Consider the following 25573-nt stretch of genomic DNA (forward strand, 5'->3'; position numbering starts at 1 on the left):
AGAGGGGTCAGAGATCAAAGGCAGGAACACTACTCGGCCCTCCCAAGCTGGTCAAGTCAGGAATCTCAGCAAGTCCAGCCACCCACGTCGTGCTCTGGGGAGCTGACAGGGAGGTCTTTGGGACTTGTGAGGCTACGGCACTGTTGCTCAGCAGGCAGCGTTTAGGAAGACCAACTAGACATGGAATAGAGGACACCAAGGGCGAGCTGAACTCACAGGCGCCCCTGGTTATATCAGTCCCGCGTTTAACCAAGATAACCCCCCAAGGGCAATGGCTGCTGCTTCCCTTCCACCTTACTAATCTCAAGCAAGGTCCTCTTTTGGCCAACTCTAACCCAAAACCCTCTGGCAAAGGGGATTCAGGGAAACAGTTCCAGGTGGACATGCTTGATTCCTCACAATGCATGTGAGGGACCGTCTCTTGGATACTTAGGAAATGGAATTTTAGGGGTGAGAAGGGACCAAACCTCTATGTCACTCACCTCGCCATTTGGTCAGGAGTTGGCTTGACCTTGGTTGGGACCCAGTGTGCAGCCCGTGTCGCACAGGCGTTCTCATGTGCTGCTCACAGAGCCCTATTCCTCACCCACCTTTGCACCATCTTCCCCCTTGACTGCAGGAAGTCAAGCGCTGCCGTTCTCTATTACTGTGAAAACAAGGCACCGGCAGATCTTAAACTGATAAAAACCTGGTAAAGCTGTCATTGTATATACCTTTAGGATGGATCGAGATAGCATATCCCGTGGTAAAAACAAGAGTAAAATCGTTCTGAGAACTGTGAAACTGTCAACCTTTTTCTAAATGACTTAATCCAACAGGCAGGTGTCGTTTAATCACTGGCCTCCTTTTGTGGGCATGAGAATGCCACGATCTTTTTATTTTAGGAGTGTGAGGAGTGCTACCACTCACAGAGCACCTCCCCAGGGCCAGGCACTGTGCTGACCCCGAGATCTGCATGCACTGCTTCCTTCTGTCGTCACTGTCCCCTGTTACCGGTGGGAATTGGGACCTGCCCAAGATCAGGCAGCCAGTAAGTGGCAGGACTAAGATTTGAACTCAGGGAGGGAATTCAGAGGGAGCTGGAATAAAGCGGACACGTGGAGGCTGGGAAATACCCAGAGGTAGGCAACTAAGTAGCTCTAGGATAAGCGACTGCAGCTGTGTCATGGAGCTTGCTGGCACTCAGGGCTGGCCAGGTGGTGGCCATCCTGGGCCTCCACCAGGTTCCCCCAGTTATGTTTCAGCCACTGTGAGTAGCAGTTTCTTTCCTTCTTCCTCCCTCCCTTCCTTCTTGCTTGATTCCTTCCTTCTATCCTCTCCTACATTTTCTCTTTCTCTCTCGTGTGTGTGTATGATTTCCCTCCTTCACCCTCTTTCTTTCTTAGTAATGGAATGTTCCATCTGTTCAGCCAACTGTTAAGTCTTACCCCATGAGCAAATCCTAGGACATGCAGGAAGGCTGTGCAGACACACCCAGACATGGGCCCTGTTCTCTAGGGGTTTCTCCTCCACTCTCAGTTTTGTAGGGAAGCAACTTGTCCTACTCTCAGAAAGTGTCTTTGCAGCTTGTAGGGCCAGCTCTGCTCCTTGAAGCAAGTGTGGAGTCCCCATCCTCACTCTGATGCTGCTGTGAAAACCGTTAAAACACAGCAGTAACAGACACCCAACTGAGTGGGCCCGTCTCTCCCTCCCCCAACCCCCACATGCTACTTGAGAGATTGTTTGGGGATGGCTCCTGGGACCTGTGTGCACACGGGCTGCAGGCCTGTGTTCATCCTGTGCACGCAGACAGCGTGGTCAAGACCCTCTAGGAGGGGACAGCAAAGAAGGAAAGCTCATCTTCCTGAGGAGGCAGCTCGGCAATTCTCCTCTGTGTCCAGAGGAGTCAGGGAGAAGATGGTATATGGAGACAAGCAGTCCCCTGGGGCCCAGGACGAAATTCAGAAACTTGGTGAAACTGCCACAGTGCTGTCCAGTACTGACATGTGTGCCTGCTAAAGCCCATCAGAGGGACTAAACATGTATTTTCCTGAATCAGGAGTGGGTATCCAGGGCAACTTTTTGTTATTTCTCCCACCCAGCCCTTGCCCAACTTGGCCAGTCATCTCAACAGGATGCTGGAACCAAGACTGTTGTGGGCCTGCTTCTCAGGTCTTGTGTGTGGCGGGAGAGCACCTTGATGGGGGCATGTCCCGCCTCCACCAGTGCTGACCTGTGTGCATCAAGGCTGTCTCGCTCGTCGGGGTTGTCAGTGCAGCTGGGGTTGATGGTTTTCTTGTTCTCTTTCTCTCCAGGGGCAGGTGTGGATTAATGGCTTTAACCTTGGACGCTATTGGCCAGCACGGGGTCCCCAGATGACCTTGTTTGTGCCACAGCACATCCTGATGACATCGGCCCCAAACTCAGTCATCGTACTGGAACTGGAGCACGCACCCTGCAGTGACAATAACCTAGAACTGTGCGCTGTGGAGTTCGTGGACAGGCCGGATATCGGTGCGTCTCAAACCCAAAGTCGTCTCCCTCCACACCTGTCTATTCAGGGCTTATGACTAGATGGTACAAGATGACTAAAGGCTGAACCCTTTGGGGTTCTAGCCTTGCACATACCTCATATATCCCCCTGGTAATGCCAACATTCACTGAAGAGTCTGATGGGAAAATAAATTCAGTATGTGTGTTTTCGCCTGAGTTCCCCTGCAGCCTTGCAGTGCCTGACCCGCCACCATCAGGGGCCACCATGGATGTGTGATGGGAGGTAGCCCAGGAATGCACTGACGTGTCTGCAGAGCTGGGTGGAAGCTTTCAAGGTGTTTCTGATTTTTACTTTGCAAGAATCTTGTCTCTTTAGTCAATAAAATTTGTACTCAAATGATGTTACTGTTTTTAATGTGAAGCCGGTATTAAATTATATGTTCTGATTTAAATCATAACTAGACTTGAGTGGGCTGAATAAGCCACTTCACTAACTTGAGGTTCAAAGGAATGGAAAAGAGCCTTGGTTTGATCTAGTGGACTACTGCTTTTCTGATTCTTATTTGACTTCCTTTTGAATTTCTGTATTTACTAGGTAGCCCATAAGTGCAACTCAAAACGATTATGCAAACGATCTAAATGATCAACAGTTGGAGGGTGTACATGGTGTGGTTCATCTGTACTCTGTAGCCACTGAAATGGTAATGTAGATCTGTATTTATTTATATGAAAACACTTTCATGGTGTGTTGTGTGGAAAAAGCAGATTACCTTAAGTTTGATCCCATTTTGTGTTTAGCCATAAAAACTGCACACGTCCACACACTCAACACAGGCCTGCACACACATCAGTAGACACATACACGTGAGTGCACGTTCTGTGCACGTACATAGATATACAGGGACATGGCATTGCGTAGTATGCATGTCCTGTCCAGAGCAGCAGCTCTCATTTGTTGAGCCCTTGGTCTATACCATACCCAGTTCTAAGCATATTATATATTTAATTCACTCACCCCTCACAAGAACCCTGAGGAATGTTCTATCATCTTTTCCGATTTTCCTGGTCACACAGCCGTAGGTGGTAGAGACAGAGTTTGAACCCACGTAGTCTGGCTCTAACGTCCAGTGACACATCACATACATAGTATATCAACATGTGCTTCTATTCGCCTAGGAAAAGACTGGGACAACAGAAACAAGAAATGTTAACATGATCCTATCTGGGTGGAAAGTGTTTGAGAGTTACCTTCTCTTTTTTGTTTATCTGTGCTTTAAATTCTTTACAGAGAAGATGCAAGTTTTTTTAAAGGAGGAAGAAAGGAAAGATTTTTGGTGCTAATCTACAACATGTTTTCGTGGGAGTGTATTTTTCCTTGTCTCCTTGACATCGGTAATGAATATCTGGGATTCAACAGGGAGTTTTCAACTCTGGTTGAGCCAACTGCAAGAGGCATATGTGAGTTGACACAAACTGAGACTAGAAGTTTATTTAGGACTGTTTTCCATACATCTTTTTCTAGATGTTCTGCCTCGTTTGGCGTTTGGGCATACCGTAGGGTGAAGGAGATGCTACATGGACCCACGACCTTGTTTCATGACTCTTCGTTCTACTACTAAGTTACTGAAAACTTGTAAAATACTACTCAAGAACTGGGCCAGTGATAAGCTTTGGAAAGACATGTGAGGTGATTCTTTTTAAAGCATTATGTACATTGGTAAACGGCACCACCCCTATATCAGAGACCAGCATGGAGTCTCCAGAAGGCTCAGGCAGTGAAGTGGGATCGCCTCGTCACAGTGTACACTTCCCTTCGATTCTCTCATAGGATCTTCAGAACCACCCTCTAAGGCAGGCAGCGCTAAGCCCATTTTACAGATGAAAACATTTAAAGCTTCAGGGAGAGGTGGAGCTGGGTTCCAGTCTGGGCTCTCTCCATCCAAAGGCAGAGTGTTGTGTCTTGTCAGTTTGAGGGAATCATTTGGGGTTCTCCTTCTTCAGCACCATGACATCACTTGTCCAAAATGTCATGTCCTGGAAAACGGGATCTTAATCCATAAATAGTACCACCCTGGACTCTACTCACAACCTGTCCGACTCTCCATAGCGCCTGTGAGGGGCGTACATTTTACCTTCTGCAATGTCACTCTTAAAACACAATGTGCCTTGGTGACTCCTGAATTCTTAACTCTGTGTATGGATGCTATCTCTGAAAATAATAAGGGCAAAACCTTTATTGCCTGCCATGTAAACCTTTGATGAACATTCAAACTGTTTCCAGTTTCGGGCTATTATGAATAATGCTGATCAGAACATCCAGGCACGATTCTTCGTGTGGCCATATGTCTTCATTTCCTTTGGGTAAGTGCCTAGGAGTGGATTATTTAGTGATGTGGTAAATGTATGTTTAACTTTTTAAGAAACTGCCAAACAATTCCAGAACACCTTTCTTGAGGCTGGCAAGGAACAAAGAAGAGGCGGAGACGCACTGGGCAGAGCCCTCTCTGTTCCGGAGTTAGCGCCCCCTGCGTCCTCTCTGTCTGTTCCCTGCTCTGCCCCTTTCAGTGTCTCTCTTTGTCTCCGTTTCTCAGCACATTGAGTTTATTCAGAATGAAATTGTTTAGTGCTCATCTGAGTTTGGGTTTTTTTCGTTGTTTCCCCAACAAGCAATGTGTCTTCTGTCAGATGACACAAATAGGAAATCATCTTGTGTGGTGTTTGTTTCTTGCTTTTTGAGAAAAGTCATTTTCTGAAATCACGTTTTTAGTCAGTGTGAGGGATTCTGTCTGGTCTGTGGTAGAATAGACAGCTAATGTGGACCAGTATCCGTGGGCTGTGAGGAAAGTCCAGTCAATGTCCAGAAAATTGGAGTGAGGTGGTTCTGGGTTGAAACTCGGCCCCTGCTCTTGATCTGACTGGGTGTTACTTTCTGGGTTGTCCCTTGCCCTCTGGCCGCTGGCACTGAGGTTTAACTGGACACCTAGCAGCTATCTGGTTATCTGTAAATGCCCAGTGAAGATTCTGAACTGATTATCCACCAGACAATTGCTCTGTTTGCACCACAAGGGGCTTTCCCAACATGTGAGGAAACCTCCCATGAGCTTCAGCCTCTGAACTCCCAAGCCAGCAGCACTGTCTCCCTGGGTGAAACAAGACAAGCCCTGGGACAGAAACGCATTCGTGCTCCCCTCCATCACTTCCCATTGGCATGATCTCAAGCAAGTGATTGACTTAGAAGCCTCAATTTCCTCATCTCCGAAGTGTGGTCCCCACCTCATGGGATTTTAAAATCAAATGCAGTAATCATAAAAGCACCTCACATGGCACTTGCTGGTTTGATTCTTTCCTATGACGTTCCTCCACAGAAGCCAATAAATGATCATCTGGAAATCTGAGGGACAAGGGGGGAAGAAATGCCACCCAGGACACACCATCCTTTCCCCAGATCCCTTTGTGTTCAGTTCAACAACTTCATTCCCCCGATCAGCCGCCGTGCTTGGCTAAAGCTTGCAAAGGTAAAGGAGACAGTCTAGTATAAAATATGGATGCAGACCTGGGGGCGGGGGGCACGTTCCACAGAAAGGGCGAAGGTGCGTTTCCGTCAAGACCCTCCAGCATTAACCTGACACTACAGGGGGCTCTCAAAACTTAAGTAGGGTCCTTCTGCCACAGCAGCCACTGAAAAACAGCAGCCATGGCTTTGCGCTACCCCATGATTGTGGGTCTTAACAAGGGCCACAGGGTGACCAAGAACATGAGCAAGCCAAGGCACAGCCGCCTGGCTGGCACCTCACTAAGCACACCAAATTCATGTGGGACTTGATCCCAGAGGTGTGTGACTCTGCCCGGTGTGAGCGATGTGCCACAGAGCTGCTCGAGGTCTCCATGGACAAGCAGGCCCTCAAGTTCATCACAAAAAGTGTGGGGACACAACTCCATGCCAAGAGGAAGCAAGAGAAGCTAAGCAACATCCTAGCTGCCATGAGGAAAGCTGCCAAGGCTGTGAAGAAGGCCTGAACTCCCTCCCCGCTGTGTGCGTATTGAAACTGTTACAGAAAAAAAGAAATTAAGCAACTTTCCAGGGCTAACATTGAATTCCTAGCCCAAAGGGCGTTTCTCATCATTGTGTGCTTTTGGTGGTTGTCTGTTGGTGTCTATCAAACCACTTCAATAAGTTTCCTTAAGTGGCATGAAACGGCTATTTTGTAATGCACCTGATTCTGTGGGTCAGGAATTCAGACAGCGCAACAGGATGGCCTGTCTTTGCTCTGTGACATCTGGGGCCTTTGCTAGGTACCAGAAATCATCTAGAGCTTCCTTCTCTCAAATGTCTTGCATGTGGACTGAGATGATTTGAGGTCCGAGCTCAGCTGGGACTGTTAACCAAAGCATCTACACATGGCCATTCCATGTATTTCTGGCTTCCTCCATGTGATAGCCAGGTTCTGAGAGGGCGTGTTCCAGGAGGGACTTCTGGAGAGTAAGCATTGCAACAGAACCAGGCAGAAGCTGTGTGGTCCTTTAAGACCTAGATGCAGAAGTCACATAGTGTCACTTCCACTGTACTCTATTGGTCAAGGCAGTCACAGCACACCCAGATTCAAGGGGAGGGAATGTAGACCTCAGCCCTTGATGGGAGGAATGACAAAGAATTTGCGGCCATGTTCAAAAACCCTCATAGGTACACATAGTACTGTGTTGTAGCACAGTCGGTTTAGTATATTTCTGTCCATTCCCCTAAAAGTCTGAAAACCTGGTGAGTGTGAATGGAGTCCTATTCATCCTTGGTCCAAGACCCCATTGACGAATCACTGTGCCTGGTCCACAACAGGTACATTTAGCCTGTGTTGAATGAATCGGATCCTTTGCCTCTTTTGTAGATTACCTAGTCCCTGGTAACCCAGCCAGGTATTAACTAAAGAGGACTCTGAACCTAGACTAGAGATCCACTATGTAAACCACCCACCAGCCACAGTATATGGCAGTGTGAGGTGATGGGTGCTGCACTTAACACTCAGTCTCGTTTCCTTCTTTATTATCTTTGGTGAAGTCTTTCAATTTAGATTCCTGAGCAAGGCGTGCAGTCTGTCCAATTTCAACTTTGCTTTAACTTTTACTGAGAATTGGGATCTTTTTCCCAGGGTGCCTTAGCTGTTGTGGTTCACCTGTCCTCTTTTCCATGGCCTTTGAAATCATGAAGTGTCCCAAGAAGTGCCAGTGAGGAATCCCCAGGGTTTCAGGTCTTATCGCTTTTTAAGATGATAAGTGTGCTCCTCACCTTTTAACAATTAGTGTAGATTTTTTTCATTTACTCAATAAATTTTCATTCAGTACTTACTCTGAGCCCCGTACTACTGAGCAGGGCACATTTCTGGCCCCTCAGGGCCACAGCACACAGATGTGTAAATGCACAATGTGATATTGTGTAAGGAAGATAATGCCAGGGACAAGACCAGAGCGCTGTGAGCATGCTGGATCTAATCTTGGACTTGATGTGGAGTGGAGATTGGCCAAGGTAAGCTTCCTGGAGTTGAGCGAGATAGAGAATAAGAGAAGGAGAAAAGGTAGAAGTGAAGAGGGCAGAAGACACTTCAGAGAGGGAAGCAGCATCTGCAAAGATTCAGGGTGTAGAAATCCAATAGAGAATTCCAGAAACTGATGACATGTAGCTCAATCTGACTGGAGTTTGAAGTGGAGAGAGATGAGACTGGAGAAAGATGGGGATTGGAGCTCTCTCCAACCAGGTTATAGTATCCTGAAAAATCTATTATTTTCACACATCTTCTGAAGTTTCTTAGTTTATGACTTAAATTTTGATGGTAGTTAATAACAATATTTATAAAGTACTTTTGATGTTTTATTTTGCACATAGTATCTGTTTTGAAGAAATAGTACAAGTGACATGCAGCCCAATTTGCAGTTTAGGAAAATTGAGAGGTAGGAAGGATTATGATTTACCCAAAATTGGGAGGGCCAAGCTGAGACTCAAGTCTCTTGCCTCCAAATCATACACTCTTTTCCCATAGGCAGGTTGCCTTGATTGATTGGGCTGCAAGGAGAAAGTTTTGTATCCATTTGAGAAAACTCAAAACACAGAAGAATAAATTTTCAGCCATGCTGCCTGGCTTGCTGTCAGGTCATGTGTGAGAGCTGTGGCCCCAGGTTTTGGTGAATGACCCATGAGTCTTGTGTGTGTGTGTGGTGAGCAGAATGGCTAGTACATGTGGGACCCCGGTGGACACAGGTCAGGAAGCAAGGAATCCTCCACACTGGAAGATGGCTTTCTCCCAAGGCCGGGCCTTGGCCTTGACAAAAGCAACCATCGCGGAGCCCAGCCTCTCTTCTGCTTTGACTTGTTCTTTGACACTCAGCGAATTCCCCAGGAATTTCACTGAAAAGTTGCGTGAGCAGCGAATTTCTTCGAAAGAAGCGAGCAGAGAGGCATTACATGGAATTGCAGTTGAGCAGTCAAATGGCAACTCACAGTTTTTCTCTGGAGGGAGCTCTTCCTCAAGATGAGACGGGCTGAAGAGACTGGGAGTGGGCGGAGAGGCACTGCAGATTGACATCAACTCAAGCTCTTGGGATGATAAGAACTCACAACTTTCCTTGTGGGTGACCGGGCCCGCTCTCTGCCCTGCTTGGTACACACCAATACGCATTTGCAAAGAACGAATACGATAAAGTACTTGAGAAACCACACTGAAGAGTTAATTTGTAGTGGATCAGAGGTTCTTGGGCCGTTCCCAGAGCCCCCAGGGACCTTGAAGAGTTTTTCATGGTTTGCACTCCAAAATTGAGATTGCCTAGAATCTAAATGCCAAGTCTGTCCATTAGACGGGATTTTTGCAGTACTAAATAAATATCTACAAGAAAGAACAGCTAGATGGAAGATGGTTGGGTAGAGGACTGGTTTTGCCTATCTTTCTATTAAAAAATTCTGTGATTGCCTGATAAGCTGATAATAGGTAAGTATTTATTGGATACATCTTCCAGACCCTGTCCTGAGGTCATTACAGATTCATGTCAGTCTCATTACAAACTCTACTGAAGCCAACCTGGTTAAAGATGGGATTCTGCTTGTTCAGGAGGATAGAGCTGGAAGATAGGAAGAAAGGAGACTAGGATAATCATCTGATTTTTCCCACTCCCAACACCAGAGTTTTACCTCTTAATAGATAGGGAGGAGCCACCCATCTCGTATTCAAATAGAACAATGCTTTTGAGAATAACCAACTCTTCACTCATATAAAAATACAGTACCCATGTTACCTATGTAGTAACATGTAGAATGTGAATACCATACAGCGAGAGTGAACCAAACTTTCAGCGCCTGCTCACTGAGCAGGACCCTTCAACATCATCTTGGTCTCAACTGCTCCTCTTTCTGTTGGTACCAAAATTCTGCCTTTTTCTGCTCCCATGTTTTTATACACTGGAATTGTCTCTTCTTCATTTCAGAGATCCTATCACTTAAGTCCTTGGTCTTTGCACCTGAAAAGTCCCCAAGATCCGTTCTTCATGGAAATATTAATCTCCAATATGCTCTACAAAAGTACTTATAGGCTGTATCTCTGTTAAATCTAGGACAACCTTCAATCATTCATTCATTCATTCAACTATTAGGGAGTACCTAATACATACTAGGAATTGGGGATAAAATGGTAAACAGTTTACAACCCCCTCTCTCAATCTCTTTTTTAAAGAGTATAGAGCTACTACCAGTAGCAATAATAATAAAAACAGGGCCCATGCCTTCAAGAGGTTTATAGTTAGTAGGAGAGGTAAGTAAACAGTTTCGATGCAGTCTCATGGGTACCCAGGACAGGACAGCACAAGTGACGGAGCAGCACAGGAGGGGTTCACAGTCCAGGCCCAGGCAGTCAGGGACTCTCTTACAGCAGAGCATAAGACAAGGATTCGGGTGCATGTGGTTTATAGAGGGGCTGCTCTAAGGAGAAAGGGAATGAGGGAAGAACATGGGGCAGGGGAATAAAGATAAGCAAGGACACTACCTTCAACTTAAGACAACTGTTTATTTAGTTCACAATTCTGCTAGGCAGTTCTGTTCTGGCCCAGGCTCTGCTGATGTTGATTTGGCTCACTCCTGTGTCTGAGGTCAGGCAGTAGGTCAGCTTGGGCTGGCTAATTCCAGAGAAACGCACACATATTAATTGCACCACAAAATTGGTCTCACCTTGAGTCAAGGGGGCCAGTCTCTTATACTCCCCCCATGTCAGCCAGCCGTTGGCTGCAGGCTGCCACTGAGGGGGAGGAGAAACTAGTTATGCTATGGGAAGATGGTGGGGAGGTGGCCAAACAAAAAGAGAGGAGGGCATCTGTGAACTATTAGCAGGCAATGCTCACCGAAGCTGGGGACCATGTACACCAGTCCCTAAAGGAGTTTTGGGTAGGCCATCAGCATCTGCTATAGATATCTAAATTGAAACCTGAAGGATGAGTAAAAGTTAGCCATGAGAAGGGTGGGGGAAAAGCATCTGAGGTAAATTTAACAGCATATGCAGATAGCCAGAGCTAAGAGAAGGCAAGACCATTCACAGAAATATATATGACAGGGCTGGAGAGATCTGAGAACACACGAGGCCACAGTGAGATCAAGGAGCTAGATGTGAAGTGTCTTGTATGATTGTATAATGAGGATAATATTTTTGGTGATTTAGACCAATATTTCTGTATCAGTCAGTATAGGCTCAGTTATGTTATATACAAACAACACCCAAGACTTAGTGGCTTAAAACAACAAGATTCATTTCTCATTCTTGTTACATGTCCTTTGCCAACTAGTTAGAGGTCTTAGTTCCCTATTTGTTTTCACACTAGGACCCGAGCTGACAGAGCAGTCACCACCTAGAGCATTCCTTCCACAAAGCAGGCAAAAAGGAAGGTGGAAAATCACACACTGACTCTTAAAGCTTCCACCTGGAAGTGATACCAAAAAAAAAAAAGACTAATTTAAAAGCATCATTAGGAATAGAGAGTCACCACAACAATAAGGAAATTACTATTCATCTAGAAGATATATCAATTCTAAACATGTATGCATAAAATAAAATACATAAAGAAAAAAATGATAGAACTACAGGGAGAAATTAACAATCCTCTATCATAGAGCATTGAGAAGCTGATAGGCTAGTAAGAAAGAAAGATGAACAAATCATTCAGAGACATTTTTGCATCTGAGGATCCAAAGTAAACTGACAGTAAACCTGAAAACTGTTTTTGGATGAGTTCATGAGGCCAGGCGCACAGAAGTCAATGCCTAGCACTCATCAAAGTTGGGAAGTCTAATAGGATACTGACCCACATTAATCTGGGTGGCTGCAATCCTCAGGGTAGGAGTGGAACAAATGGTAACCACCCTCCCTTCTCTGAATTCCCAGGGAATGTATGGACAGGCGCCTTGAGGCTGAGCGAGGCAGGAATAACTGCCAACCCATCCCTGATAGGCTGTGAGTACAGGCCAGCCGTAGTGAGGATTTATAGTCTCAATTTGCATCACGTATAGTCCAATAAACTTCAGGCAATGAATTAAAGTGTTTCACAGAACCAATAATGCCTCTTCATGTCTGACAGAAGCAAACTCAAAATCATCTTTGGAACAAGGGCACTTTCATTCTACATCTTGGGAAATCCCCCCAAATAATTTTCAAGGTCAGAGAGTAGTCACAGTCAAATATAACCAAATACACAAGAAAACAAAGCAATATAAACAGGAACTAGCAGAAACAAACACAAACAGGCTTTGTATATTGAAATTATGAAACATATTTTAAAATAAATATTCTTTAATATTTAAAGACAAATAACATTGAAAATATCTGCAGGGGATGTGAAACTCTATGATGAGACATCACAGATTTGTAAAAGAACTAAACAGAACTTTTGGAACTGAAAAATAAAAGAGCCAAATTTTAAAACTCAATGTATGGTTTTGGGAGCTGGTTAGACATGACAGAAAAGAGAATTAGTGCATTGGAATATAGATCAGAAGAAATATAGAATATAGCATAGAAAACAAACAAATAAAAAGAAAAACATGGAAGAGAAGATGTAGAGACATGGGGGATAGAGTGAGATGATCTAACATATGTTTAATCTGAATTCTGGAAGGCGAAGATAGAATTCAGCAGAGGTAGTATTTGAAGAAATAATAGATGAGAATTTTCTAGAATCAATGTACGATGTCAGTCCATATATTGAAGAAGTAAAACTTCTTAACTATAGTAAAACTGAAGAACACCGGCAATAAATAGAAGCATCTTAAAAGTAGTCAGAGAATAAAGATTACCTTTAAGTAGGTGATGGTAGACTAAAAGGAGACTTCTCAAAAGCAAAAATAAAAGACCAAAGACAATAGAATGATATCTTCAATGTACTGAAGGGAAACAACTGCCAACCTAGAATTCTTTACCCAATGAAATTATCTCTCAAGAATATTGGCAAAATTAAGACATTTTTTGAGAAGCATAAACAGAGTCTCATTGAAGGATGTACTAAAGCACGTAACTCAGGAAGAAAGAAAGTGACTCTAGAAGGAGAGTCTAGGATGTGAAAAATATCAAAGAGCAAAAACAGTGGTAAATCCATGCATAAATGTAAACAAATATTACATTCATGACACAGTAGCAATAATGGCTGGGGGACCTCACAATGCTGAATCATAATACACGAAAACGAGAACTATGAGACAGGGACAATAGACATAGGTTAAAGTCTTTTAGTTTTTTGTTGTTGTTATTTTTTAGTCTGGAGGCTTATTTTGGTAATATCTGTAATAAGGGCAAAGGTAAATGATTTCTTTTGAACTTTGAAAATGTAAATATACTCTCTCAAAAAAAAAGGCAAGAAATGAGAGAAAAAGAAACCTGTAATAGGTAGTACAAATAGAATCCATGAAGTAAGATTTATACACAAATATATCAGTAATCACATTAATATAAATGGGCTAAATACAACAAAGGACCAAGATTGCCAGAATGGGTCTTTTATAACCTATCTATTGTCTGCAAGAAACCAAATTGAAACATAAGGATACCAAAAGGTTGAAAGTTGAAAGGTGGAAAATGCAAATCAAAAAACAAATAAACAGATGTACTATTAGTATCTTTCAAGATAAAAAGAGATATAGAAGCTCTCTTCATAATGATAATTTTTTTTAAGATTGGCACCTGAGCCAACATCTCTTGCCAATCTTTCTCCTCCTCCTCCCCCTCCTCCACCCTCTCCGTCTCCCCCTCCCTGTCCTCCTCCTCCTCCTCCCCCTCCTCCACCCTCTCGGTCTCCCCCTCCCTGTCCTCCTCCTCCTCCTCCCCCTCCTCCACCCTCTCTGTCTCCCCCTCCCTGTCCTCCTCCTCCTCCTCCCCCTCCTCCACCCTCCCCGTCTCCCCCTCCCTGTCCTCCTCCTCCTCCTCCTCCTCCTCCACCCTCTCCGTCTCCCCCTCCCTGTCCTCCTCCTCCTCCTCCTCCACCCTCTCCGTCTCCCCCTCCCTGCCCTCCTCCTCCTCCCCCTCCTCCACCCTCTCCGTCTCCCCCTCCCTGTCCTCCTCCCCCTCCTCCTCCTCCTCCACCCTCTCCATCTCCCCCTCCCTGTCCTCTTCCTCCTCCTCCCCCTCCTCCACCCTCCCCGTCTCCCCCTCCCTGTCCTCCTCCTCCTCCTCCACCCTCTCCGTCTCCTCCTCCCTGTCCTCCTCCTCCTCCTCCACCCTCTCCGTCTCCCCCTCCCTGCCCTTCTCCTCCTGCTCCTTCTTCTTCTTCTTCTCCCCAGAGCCCCCCAATACATAGTTGTATATTCTAGTTGTAGGGCCTTCTGGTTCTGCTATGTGGGATGCTGCCCCAGCATGGCCCGAAGAGTGGTGCCATGTCCATGCCCAGGAGCCAAACTGGAGAAACCCCAGGCCGCCAAAGCGGAGCATGCGAACTCAACCACTCGGCCACGGGGCCAGCCCCCCATAATGATAATTTTTAATTCACCAGAAAGATAAAAATATTTCATATTTTATATATATAACAACGTGGTCTCAAAATACATGAAGCAAAAACGTATAGAATTACAACAAGAAATAAGTAACAGACTCAAAGTCACACAGCCCGTCAGCAGCACAGAGAAAATGAGGGTTCGGGCCTACCTCTCCCCTACTCCCTTCCCTCTCATGACTGTCTTAGATTCATCACATGTAAGGTTACTTCAGCTGGCCAGGCAAGGCCTCCGTCGGGCAGAGCTGCCTCTCCCTGCCGAGCTGTCCCAAAGAATATTTTGCTTTGGGTTTGTTCATCCATTAAAAGAAAGAGAAGAAAGAAGGTTTGGACTTTACGCAAGACTGTTACAGAATTCCCATGGCGTCAGAGTCCCATGCATTCGTCTGTTGCAGGAGTCTGCAATACAAGAGCTTATTTCCCTTCTCAACTCTCGAAACTTAGAAAATTTTTTTCTTTCTTTTTTTTTTGATTGCTGTTATTATGGAAAATGGTGGGTGAGAATTGTTCTTTTCAACTCCCACTTAAAGAAAACAACATGTCTCGTAAAATCCTTCCATCTTCATGCTAAATGTGCTAAGAACATCACGATCAGTCTCTTTGGGACAAATGCTCCCCTCCAAAAAGAGCCTGCTGTTTTTCGTGCTAACTATGGACATTAAGGCAGTTATTTCACCTGAAGTTCTTGAGATAATGGGCAATTTCCTGTTTTGGCAAAACTTGTTCTTAATACTTTACCTTTACGCTCCTGTCAGTTTAACTGCTGTATCGTAATTGATCATCATGGGGCTTCTGCAGCGTAGTCCTGTGCTCACGAAGCAACAGTTAATGACAACAATAATCGAAAAAGAAGAGAAACTTCCATCTTTTAATTAGGCAAAGGACACATAAATAAACATCCAGGGCACTGTGTCAGAAATTCAGACCTGCGGATTAGGACTATGTTGGCAAAATATTCTGTGAGCCTTGGGGGCAGAAGAGGAAATCAATAGGACAGACAGTAAACTCTCACATCCTCTAAGAGCTAGGCTCTCCTGAAGCTTATTAGGCCAGGGGCTATGGATTCCTTCTCAGGTTACATTCCTCTCTATGGCACTTAGCTCGTAATATTGTAGTTATTTATTTACCACTGAATGACAGAGCATTTGTGACAAGTACCATATGATTTTCATTCTTGTATCCTTGGCACCCAGTACAGCACATCTAGCCTGTAGTAGGTCCTCACTCAATGCTTCCTGGATGAAAGAATGCTTCTGTGACTACACTCACAGACTGAGAGTGGGTCCACGTGTTTCCAACATGTCTAACACAAATGTCAGCTGAGGTGTCCTTCTCTTTAAAAATCTAGATGAGATTTCTCTTTAAGACCTTCCCAAGATTTCTGTGAACCTCTGGAACGCTTACTTTCTCGTAGTTTCCTCCGGCTAGACATTCTGCCTCTGCTTCCACTGAATTAGTTGAGTTCATGAACCACCTCACCATCCCACACATTCTTTTGTAGTATCTTGACTCAAATGTGGAACTGAGTCCCTTGAGTTTCACAAAAACCTACCCACATTGGGCCTTTGTATCTTTAGAATTTTACAGACACTTTGAAGAGACTGGGGACAAGGGCCAGTCTACATTGCAGCAACATGAGCTCAGTGGTATTAAATAATAAATATTCTAGTTTGTACAAGACATTCTACTATCATCCATGTGACTTGGACATCCTTTTATCTTCACTTTTCTCCTCTTCTTTGTCCACTCTCACCTCTGAGTTTCTAACAATTTTAAAATTAAACATGTCCCGCCTGTATTCCTGAAATGACACATGCTTGCCTTTCTCCTCCAGGTCCAACTTCTTAGGAAGGGGCGTGAGATGCATGAGGCTTCCATGGGCTAAGGGGGAGGGAGAGAGGAGTCAGAAGAAAAGCAAAAGTTCAGATGCTACTGAGTGACCCTGAGAGAAGTCCTGGCATTGCCTCATGGCCAAGCCCTTGGGGTTGGGAAGCACAGTAGAATCCTCAACAAGGTTTTGAGCTCTGAGCAATTAGGGTTTTGAGCCACCTTTCTCAAGACCAAGCCTGAAAAGGAAGCAAGATCCCTGAGTTCCGCATCACGGTGCAAGGGCGGAGGCAACACAGCATGGCTGTCTGCACGTGGACCAAGGCAGCCTTCAAAGGTTCCCATGAGCCAGACATGGAGTGGAGAGCCGTAGCGTTTCCCATGTCAGCTAGAGCAGCATGAAGTAGCAAAGGCTCAAGACAGCCCCACTAAGCCTCTGAGGCCGCAGAGTAGATTGGGAGAAAACATAGCGTTTCCTGTGTCCCAAGAGGAGTGCCAAAATATCTGAGAAGTAGCTTTGTGGAAGTCCTGTACGTGAGAGCAGAGCAACTCAGCAGGTCACTTCATGGATTGATGGTTAAGGCCCAGACAGGAGGAGGTGCATCTCAGCAGGTGCTGACATCAACAGACGACAAAGACCAGAGTCCCTTTCCCAAAATTGCAACACCAAATGCTAAGGGGGGAAGGGAGAGTGGGTGAAATGCTCAAGTGACTGAGATTAGCTCCTGCCTGCTGGAAGAATCGCTTCCAGGGAGCAGCCCGCAGTAAATTATTTGCGCTAGAATCCCTGTCTTGGGTTCTGCTTCTAGGGAACCCAAGCGAAACTCCTTCCACTTAGCAGCTTAGAGTCACAGTCTAGAACCAGGTCTTCTGTTGGTGGTTTGGATCTCAAGTCCTGGAGTGGCTGAGAGGTATCACAGATCTGATCACTGAGCCATGCACTTGGGGCTTAGTTCAAATCTTAGTTATGACTTTGTGTTTATCCTCCAACCTAACAAGGCCTACAGCTGCCAACCAGCCATTCTTTTGCCTTATTTCAGAGGTGGGGTAGCCTTGTCCTGCCATAGCCTCTGGCTTCAAGCCCCCCATAGTGTATCGAGCAGAGTTACCCCATAGGATCTGAATTTTTGGCATCTACTGCCAGCTTCAGGTCCCAGAACCCAACAGACTTGAGGTCTCAGCTTTGCTCACCACTTTTGTTTCATTTCCCAGTTCTGGTCCTCTGGATTAAGAGATGCTTAATCCTAGCATTTTTCTGCAATATTTTTTTATTTACATATAATTTGCATGCCATAAAACATGTAGGCTTTTATGTGTATAGTACAATAAATTTTGACAAATATATCTAGCTGAGTCACCCACATTCAATAAGATATAGGAAATTTCCAACACCCAAATTATTCCTCTGTACTCCTTTGCAATTGACACTCTACCACACACCAGAGGCAAACACTGTTATAATTTTTTCTCCATAGATTAGTTTTTGCCTATTCTAGAACTTTGTATAAATAGAACCATACCATAAGTGCCCTTTTGTGTCTGGCTTCTTTGGCTCAACATAACGTTTCTGAGGCGTATCAATGTTGTTGCATACATGGACGATTCCTTCATTTACATTGCTGACATCGTGTGCATACTCCAAGTTTGTTTATCCATTCTCCTGCTAATGGACAATTGAATTGTTTCCAGTTTGGGGCTATTATGAATAAAACTGTTATAAACATTCTTTTATCAAACATTTTTATTGAAATATAATTCACATAACATGAAATTTACTCACTGAAAATGCACGATTCAATGATTTTAAGTATATTCACAGAATTGTGCTATCATCACCACAATCTAAGTTTAGAAACTTTTCATCACCCCAAAAAGAAACCCCACACCCATCAGCAGTCACTCCCCATCTCCCTTTTCTCACAGCCCTAGGCAACCACTAATCTACTTTTTGCCTCAATAAATTTGCCTAATCCAAGGTCATGAAGATTTATAACTTTGTTTTCTTCTAAGAACTTTACAGTTTTAGTTCTTACATTTAGATCTGTGTGAGCCACTTTAATTTTTTATAGTAGTCCTCAATAATTCTGACGTAGGGTCCAACTTCATTCTTTTGCATGTGGATATCCAGTTGTTCCAACACCAGTTGTTGAAAAAACCATTCTTTTCCCCCATTGAATTATCTTGCCACTGTTGTCAAAAATCAATTGACCATGAACATGAGGGTTTATTTCTGGACTCTCCGTTATACTCCCTTGATCTATATGTCTATCCTCATGCCATACCACATTGTCTTGATTCCAGTAGCTTTGTAGTAAGTTTTTGAATTTGGAAGTGTGAGTCCTCCAACTTTGTTCTGCTCTTTCAAGATTGTCTTAGCTCTTCTGGGTACCTTTTGTTTCCATATAGGATCAGCTTGTCAACTTCTGCAAAAATTTTTTTTAATTATATAGTACTTCAGTTTATTAAATAATGAGACAAGGTTTATGCCACATATTGCAATGATGTTTAAATAAAGAGCTCAAAATATAAAGGCATATGAAAAATTTATGTATTTTTGAGGAAGATTAGCCCTGAGCTAACTACTGCTAATCCTCCTCTTTTTGCTGAGGAAGACTGGCCCTGAGCTAACATCTATGCCCATCTTCCTCTACTTTATACGTGAGACATCTACCACAGCATAGCTTTTGCCAAGCGGTGCCATGTCCACACCCGGGATCTGAACCAGTGAACCCCAGGCTACCGAGAAGCGGAACGTGCGAACCTAACTGCTGCACCACCGGGCCGGCCCCTATGAAAAATTTATAGTCTTTGCATAATATATACTATTTCGAGCACATAAATAAATATGAAGAACAGAAGCCATTTGTTATATCATAGATCAGCAACATTTACTATCAATAATTACAGAATTCGACAAGCAAACGAAAAATTCCATTTTCTTCTTTTTGGTTATAAAAGCTAAAAATCCTTTTGCTACATTTAAGCAATATCCAATGGGGCAGGAGAACTTGTAGCCACACCGCGGAAAACAAGGGGATCAAGTCTCCCAAGCCTTTAACTTCTTTCTTGGTCAGAAGCTTCAACAATGGCATTAACCCTTCAGGAAGCAGAAAAACCAAAGCAGGGTAAGATCCTGTTCTACAAGGTGTTTCATAAATCTACACTGAAGAAACACTAAATTTTTGTCTCAAAAATGTGCTTAAGTTTCACAGCAAGGTTTGAATTTCTTTTCATCCTGGTATGAACATGTACCTAATTTTAATAAATTGATATAATGAATATTGCATGGTCTTCAAAATGAACTTGCTTCTACTGTTTTAGAAATTATATGTACACTTAAAAAACAAATTTTCTACATTAAAAAAAGTGGTTGATACAAAGTAATCCTTTAAACTCAAGGAACTCAAAAGTGAACGCCTTTCTATAGAAAGCCCTTACCATGTTAATGGAATGTTTTGGTAAGAGGAAAGAACTCTCCTCTCCCTAAAGACATGGTTTGGTACCAGGAGAGAAGCCTGAAGGAGCCTAGCATCCCAGAGTCACGTCTAGAGCTGCCCAGGGAGATCTGAACTTTCACCTCAGTCTTTAAGCAACTAACACCTCCACACCACTCCACTTCCCCTTCTTTCTTCCTTTCTCTAATGACTTTGTCTCGGCTCTTTCTTTTGAAAATAAAATTGTGCTTCACAAAACCTTTGTCAAAGTCAACATTAATAAAGAAGGCAAGCTGAAAGTGACTGGGAGGAAAATTGTCCAATCTGCCAAGGAAAACCTGCATCCCATCTTTCTATTCTGCTTCAAGGGAGGAAGCAGCCCAGGGGCTAGAGGAGCCGGGAGGTGCCCGGCATATACGCACATGTTTATGCCCTGGAGCCCCAGTTAGTACGTATTGAATGTTGTCCTCCAAGAGGAGAACGGAAGGTACCCAAGCAAATATGTTCCCTCTCCTGGGCTGTCTTCTAGAAGTGCAAAGTTCCTGAGGCTCTCAGAGTCATTTTTTATTTCGAAAAGCAAAGATGAAGATGAGAGAGAAGAGGGAGAATGATTTATCTTGTCTTTAGAAGAAAAGAAGAAAGGGAGCTATTACACACCTCTTATCAGAAACTAGATAAATCGGTGCAGCACTGAAGAAATAGCTTTTAGAATTTCAAACAAGTATTTTCCATCCAAAGTAATTCAGAAGTCCAAGACAGGAAATATTTTAACAAACATGACCTGAACTAAAGCAAAAACTGGGAAATCTGGAAAAATCAACTCTTCGATTCACTTGTAACATTTTGCTAGAGAAAAGAGAATAAAATCTTAGCTTATACAGTGCTCTTTCTTTCACAAGGCCCGTGACAAAGGGCTTCACCCGGGATTACAATGAGCAGCCCCTGAGAAATTGACTCTTCTGTACACACAGGCTGTTTATTCTGGGATGACAGCTGCATGACAGCATGATGTAAACACACTCACTCTACAAGTCACGTAGTAGCAGCTACTGGTTTCTTCATTTGACCCTTAACATCAATAGATGTTATTATTCCCATTTTACAGATTGGGAAACAAAACTTCGCTAAAAATCAAAGAGCAAACTACTAACATTACCTAAGAGAGAACCTGAACTGCTTGAAACACCTCCCATCAACACGGACCCTGTCACCCTCAAAACCAACACATCTCACCATGGTGGGTTTAGATGTCAATATTTTGTAACAATTCCAAGTCTTCAAAGGCTTAAAATCACTTATTATAAGTGAAAGATCCTGCCAAAATAGGAAATTACAAAGCAGTGCAGTGTTCCAGGGATCTAGTTCCTGCACTGTTTACACCTGGGGTTGAAAAGTCCAGGTCTCCATGTGTGAAAGTTCTTCAGCTGACAAGAAGCAAAAGCCCCCAGGAGTTCAGGGACAGTAACCCCCTCTTGGAGGCTCTATTCTCTGCTTCCAACGAGCTTGTTCAGAGCAGCCCCGTCTTCCCGGCTCAGAGCTGCCAGGCATCAGGCACTCCTCTCCCCTGAAGAAAACAGTACACGGTTCCTGATCTTGCAAGTTTTCTTTAGCAAGAAACATGCATTTCATATGTTATCTTTGCTATTGAAGGGCACTTTAATGGTAAAGTCTAGGGTTTGGGTGTTACAGTTGATGCCATTAAATGTCTGACGCAGAGCATCTGACGCCAACACACAGCAATCTGAACTAACTCAGTCTTCATCTGTTGCTCACACCTCAGGATCTGACGTGCCAAGCGGTGAGAAGCAGTGTGAAACACAGGAAGCTTTACTGTTTCCGAAGTGAGCATTTTCAGAGTGCTGTCTCATGGAGCCTGGACTTGTCACAAATCCAGTTTCTTCAGCCGCTCACATGTCACAAAGAAAATGATGTTCCAAGGTCCAAGTCTCAACCAATTTGGCCAAAACCCTTTATATAGAGCAAAAAGCCCTTCATTCTTCCAAGTCTGTAACAAGCAATCCAGGGTACCCGTGTAGCCACAGCATGTGCCATCTCGAAGGACTCTCTGATTCATCACAGGTGTTCTCACAACTTCGACAGGGTTTGAGGCCAGGGCCCCGGCCAGACCTCAGGTGAAGCTTGAGAGGAAGTGGGTAGACACAGGGTCTCCCATCAGGCCCCAGAGGATCAGATGCTTCTTGGCGAGGTCGCAGACCCGCAGCTCCAAGCCAACAACAATAGGAGCCCTCTGAGCGGTAAGGGACACGCCCTTCCACAGTCCTCTCGGTCCCTCTTGCTGGTAATTGTTAATGAAGCTGCCTATCATTCCTCCCTGAATGCTGCTGCTTTGTGCTTGCATCCGTATTTTCAAAACATCAGTTGGATTAGCAATGGCTGAGGATAGGACTCCAGAGAGAATTCCACAGACCACATTTATCAGTAGAGTCTCACCTTCTGGGCGTTCGACAAATAATCGCTTCAAGCTCTGCTAAGTGCCTATCTTGACGGTGCCATAGGAAGCCTGGCGTAGCATCGCGGGGGCAATCCCGACCTACAGCGCTTTCAGCCCTTCCTCTCGGCCTATCGTCACGAAAGCATGCAACACGCCTCTGTACCGGATTTCTTTCAAGTTGGCGTCGTTCGTCTGCCATTGAATCTGGAGCCACATCTTGGTTAAATCAATTGGGAATGTACCGCATTCTGCCGGGATGGAGGCCAGCCCTCCGTACACAAAGGGCTTCCGGTTGAGGGCCGCCATTCTCACCACTGTCCCCGCTCCTTTGATTCATGGAAACATGGTCTCCAACAGGGTTTTTCCCGGAGGCGGTGGCGGCGGCAGCCCCGCGCCTCCTCCTCCGCAGGCTCACAGCCAGCAGCCGCCCAAGAGCTGGAGAAAAGGCCTGCGAGCGGCGGGGGCGGCCCAGGAGCCTGCCTGCAAGAACGTTTTTTTAAGCCAGCTGGGATTGTGATAGAGATTTTATTGAATTTAGAGATCAATTCGGAGACTGTTGCCGTCTTTAAAATGTCTGTAAAATCTCAGACCTTGGGCAGCCCTGGTGGCCACTATAGTCGAGTTCAGTGTGCTCGGTGTCCACACCCTGGGTTCAGTTCCCAGACACCACTGTTAGCAGCCATGCTGTGCTGGTGGCCCACATACTAAAAAATAGAGGAGGATTGGTGTGGATGTTAGCTCAGGGCTGATCTTCCTCAGCAAAAACAAAAAAACAAAACTCAACTCTCCCAGTCAATGAATCCAGAATGTCCTTCCATTTATTTAGGTCTCGTTTAATTTATTTTCATGATGTTTTCTAGCTTTCAGTATACATGTCTCGGACTGCTTTTGTCAAATTTATTCCTAAGTATTTTATTTTTTGATGTTATTATAAATGGAATTATTCTCTTAATGTTTGGATTATTCATTGCTGGAATATAGAAATGTAATTGATTTTTGTATATTGATCTTGTATCCTGAAAGCTGCTGATCTCATTTTTTAGCTCTAATAGTTTTTTAATGGATTCCTTAAGATTTTCTGTGTAAAAGATCATGTCATCTGCAAATAGACACAGTTTTACTTCTTCCTTTCCAATCTGGATGTGTGTTCTTTTTCTTGCCTTTTTTTTCCTGACAAGAACCTCCAGTACAATATGAATAGAAGTGGCAAGACCAGACATCCTTGTCTTGTTCCTGATCTAAAGGGGAAAGCATTCAGCCTTTCGCCAGTAAGTCTGATGTTGTGAACATTCTTGAACACGTCGTTCTGCGGACTGAGGTCTTCATTTCTCTTGAGTAAACACCTCAGTGCAGAACTCCTGGGTCACAGAGTAGGTATATGTTCAACTTAACAAAAAATTATCAAACTGTTTTCCAAAGCGGCTTTTGTACCCAACCATCTTTTACATTTCTCTTGTTACATGTTATCCATCATCTCAATGAGTTTTGGAAAACAGGAAGACCCCTAACTGTGAACTTCTTGCTGCATCTTAACTGGCAGGCTTCCTAGTGGTACACTCAATGAGTCTGTCACCCTCAAGAAGTTTTCCTTTATCTATTTATTAATTTTTTTTTTGAGGAAGATCTGCCCTGAGCTAATATCTGTGCCAATCTTCCTCCACTTTATATGTGGGTCACTGACACAGCATGGCTGATGAGAGGTGTAGGTCCACGCCCGGGATGCAAACCCATGAATCCAGGCCACTGAAGTGGAGTGCACCAAACTTAACTGCTGTGACATGGGGCCAGCCTCCCTCAAGAAGTTTTCAAGGGGACCAGCCTGGTGGCACAGCGGTTAGGTTCGAACGTTCCACTTCTCGGTGGCCCAGGATTCGCCGGATTGGATCCCAGGTGCAGATGTGGCACCGCTTGGCATGTCATGCTGTGGTAGGTGTCCCACGTATAAAGTAGAGGAACGTGGGCATGGATGTTAGCTCAGGGCCAATCTTCCTCAGCAAAAAGAGGAGGATTGGCAGCAGTTACCTCAGGGCTAGTCTTCCTCAAAAAAAAAAAATTATTAAAAAAGTTTTTAAGGGTTGATTCTTTTATTTACAACTTAAATCCGTTCCCTCATAAGCTCACTCTTTGTCCACTGCTCAAACCCTCTCAAACTCCTCCTCAGTCATTTCTCAAGAGGAGCCCAACTAGACCACACAATGTGCCACGCGACTGTCATTGAAATTAGGTAATTAGGAGTGTCATTAAAATTAGGTAATGTCATTAAAACTAGAAGGAATGCCTCTACCCCAGGCAACCATGGAGAGGTAGTTATGTAGTCCAGTCTTGCTGCAGAACCTTTTCCTGCATAGCTGGGCTCCGGTTATGGTCTCGGTTTATCTAATGTGGTTTTGAAAGAATGCGAACATTCTGCAGGTTCCTACATGCTATCTTGTATCCATCTCCAGGATTGACGTCAGCATCTTCTTCAAAGCAGCACACATTGCTGCAGACAGGTATCATATCAGGATGAGCATCTAGCTGCTTACCTCACCTGTGAGTCCTACTTTTTAGAATATCTCTCTGTGATTCATCAGTCAGCTCTCCATAATCCGAAGGTCCCCAACTTTTTTTCCCTAAAAGGAAAATATCTCTATTGTTTTGGCAGATTATGAAAGTAATCCATGTTTGTTCAAAGAGAAAAAGAAGCCTAGAAAGTATAAAGCGTAATTCTTCCCTTATAAAATGGATAACATCAATAATATCTCAATGAAGCTGGAGAAAAAAATTTTTTAAATGTCAAACAGGGTTTTATGGTTTCAGTTTGAGGTTTATCCTTCCAGGCTTTTTAAATGCACTTAATATATCATGGATATTTCTGCATGGTAGTAGGTATATAGCTGGAAGTCATTCTTTCTAATGGCATCATATTCCATACTATGGATAGACATTAATTAATTTTTTATTATTAATTATTTCAAACATATAGAAAAGTCCTGAGAATAATGTAACAAGCATCCATGTGCCATTAATTATTAGAAAAAAAAATTCAATTGCATATAAATATTTTCCCCAGTTTGTCATTTGTCTTTTCTTTTGGTGATGTTTCTGTCATATGTATTTTTATATTCCCCTAGTTGAATTTATTAATCTTTTCTTTTCTTTTTTGAGGAAGATTGGCCCTGAGCTAACATCTGCTGCCAGTCCTCCTCTTTTTGCTGAGGAAGACTGGCTCTGAGCTAACATCCGTGCCCATCTTCTTCTACTTTTTTTTTTTTTAATATGTGGGATGCCTCCCACAGCATGGCTTGATGAGTGGTGCCATGTCCGCACCTGGGATCTGAACCGGTGGACCCAGGCCGCCGAAGCAGAACGTGTGCGCCACCGGGCCGGCCCCTATTAATCTTTTCTTTTATGA

The 25573-nt window shown here is 44.1% G+C and overlaps 1 protein-coding gene and 2 pseudogenes across 3 annotated transcripts in view; 2 read left to right on the plus strand and 1 right to left on the minus strand.

Annotated features, from left to right (window-relative positions):
- Nucleotides 1-2869, plus strand: part of GLB1 (galactosidase beta 1) — a 90625-nt gene extending 87756 nt beyond the window's left edge. For all 3 annotated transcript variants that reach the window (XM_005600856.4, XM_005600858.4, XM_005600857.4), the window contains one exon: nt 2295-2869. In XM_005600856.4, the coding sequence (XP_005600913.3) occupies nt 2295-2549 (255 nt within the window). In that variant the 3' untranslated portion in view covers nt 2550-2869. The remainder of the gene's footprint in view (nt 1-2294) is intronic.
- A 3297-nt stretch (nt 2870-6166) lies between these two features.
- Nucleotides 6167-6489, plus strand: LOC138917959 (large ribosomal subunit protein eL36 pseudogene; annotated as a pseudogene).
- Nucleotides 6490-21454: 14965 nt separating this feature from the next.
- LOC100056504 (kidney mitochondrial carrier protein 1 pseudogene) lies at nt 21455-22485 on the minus strand (annotated as a pseudogene).
- Between the last annotated feature and the right edge of the window lie 3088 nt (nt 22486-25573).

The sequence above is a fragment of the Equus caballus genome, chromosome 16 (assembly GCF_041296265.1).
Source record: "Equus caballus isolate H_3958 breed thoroughbred chromosome 16, TB-T2T, whole genome shotgun sequence".
Classification (NCBI taxonomy): domain Eukaryota; kingdom Metazoa; phylum Chordata; class Mammalia; order Perissodactyla; family Equidae; genus Equus; species Equus caballus.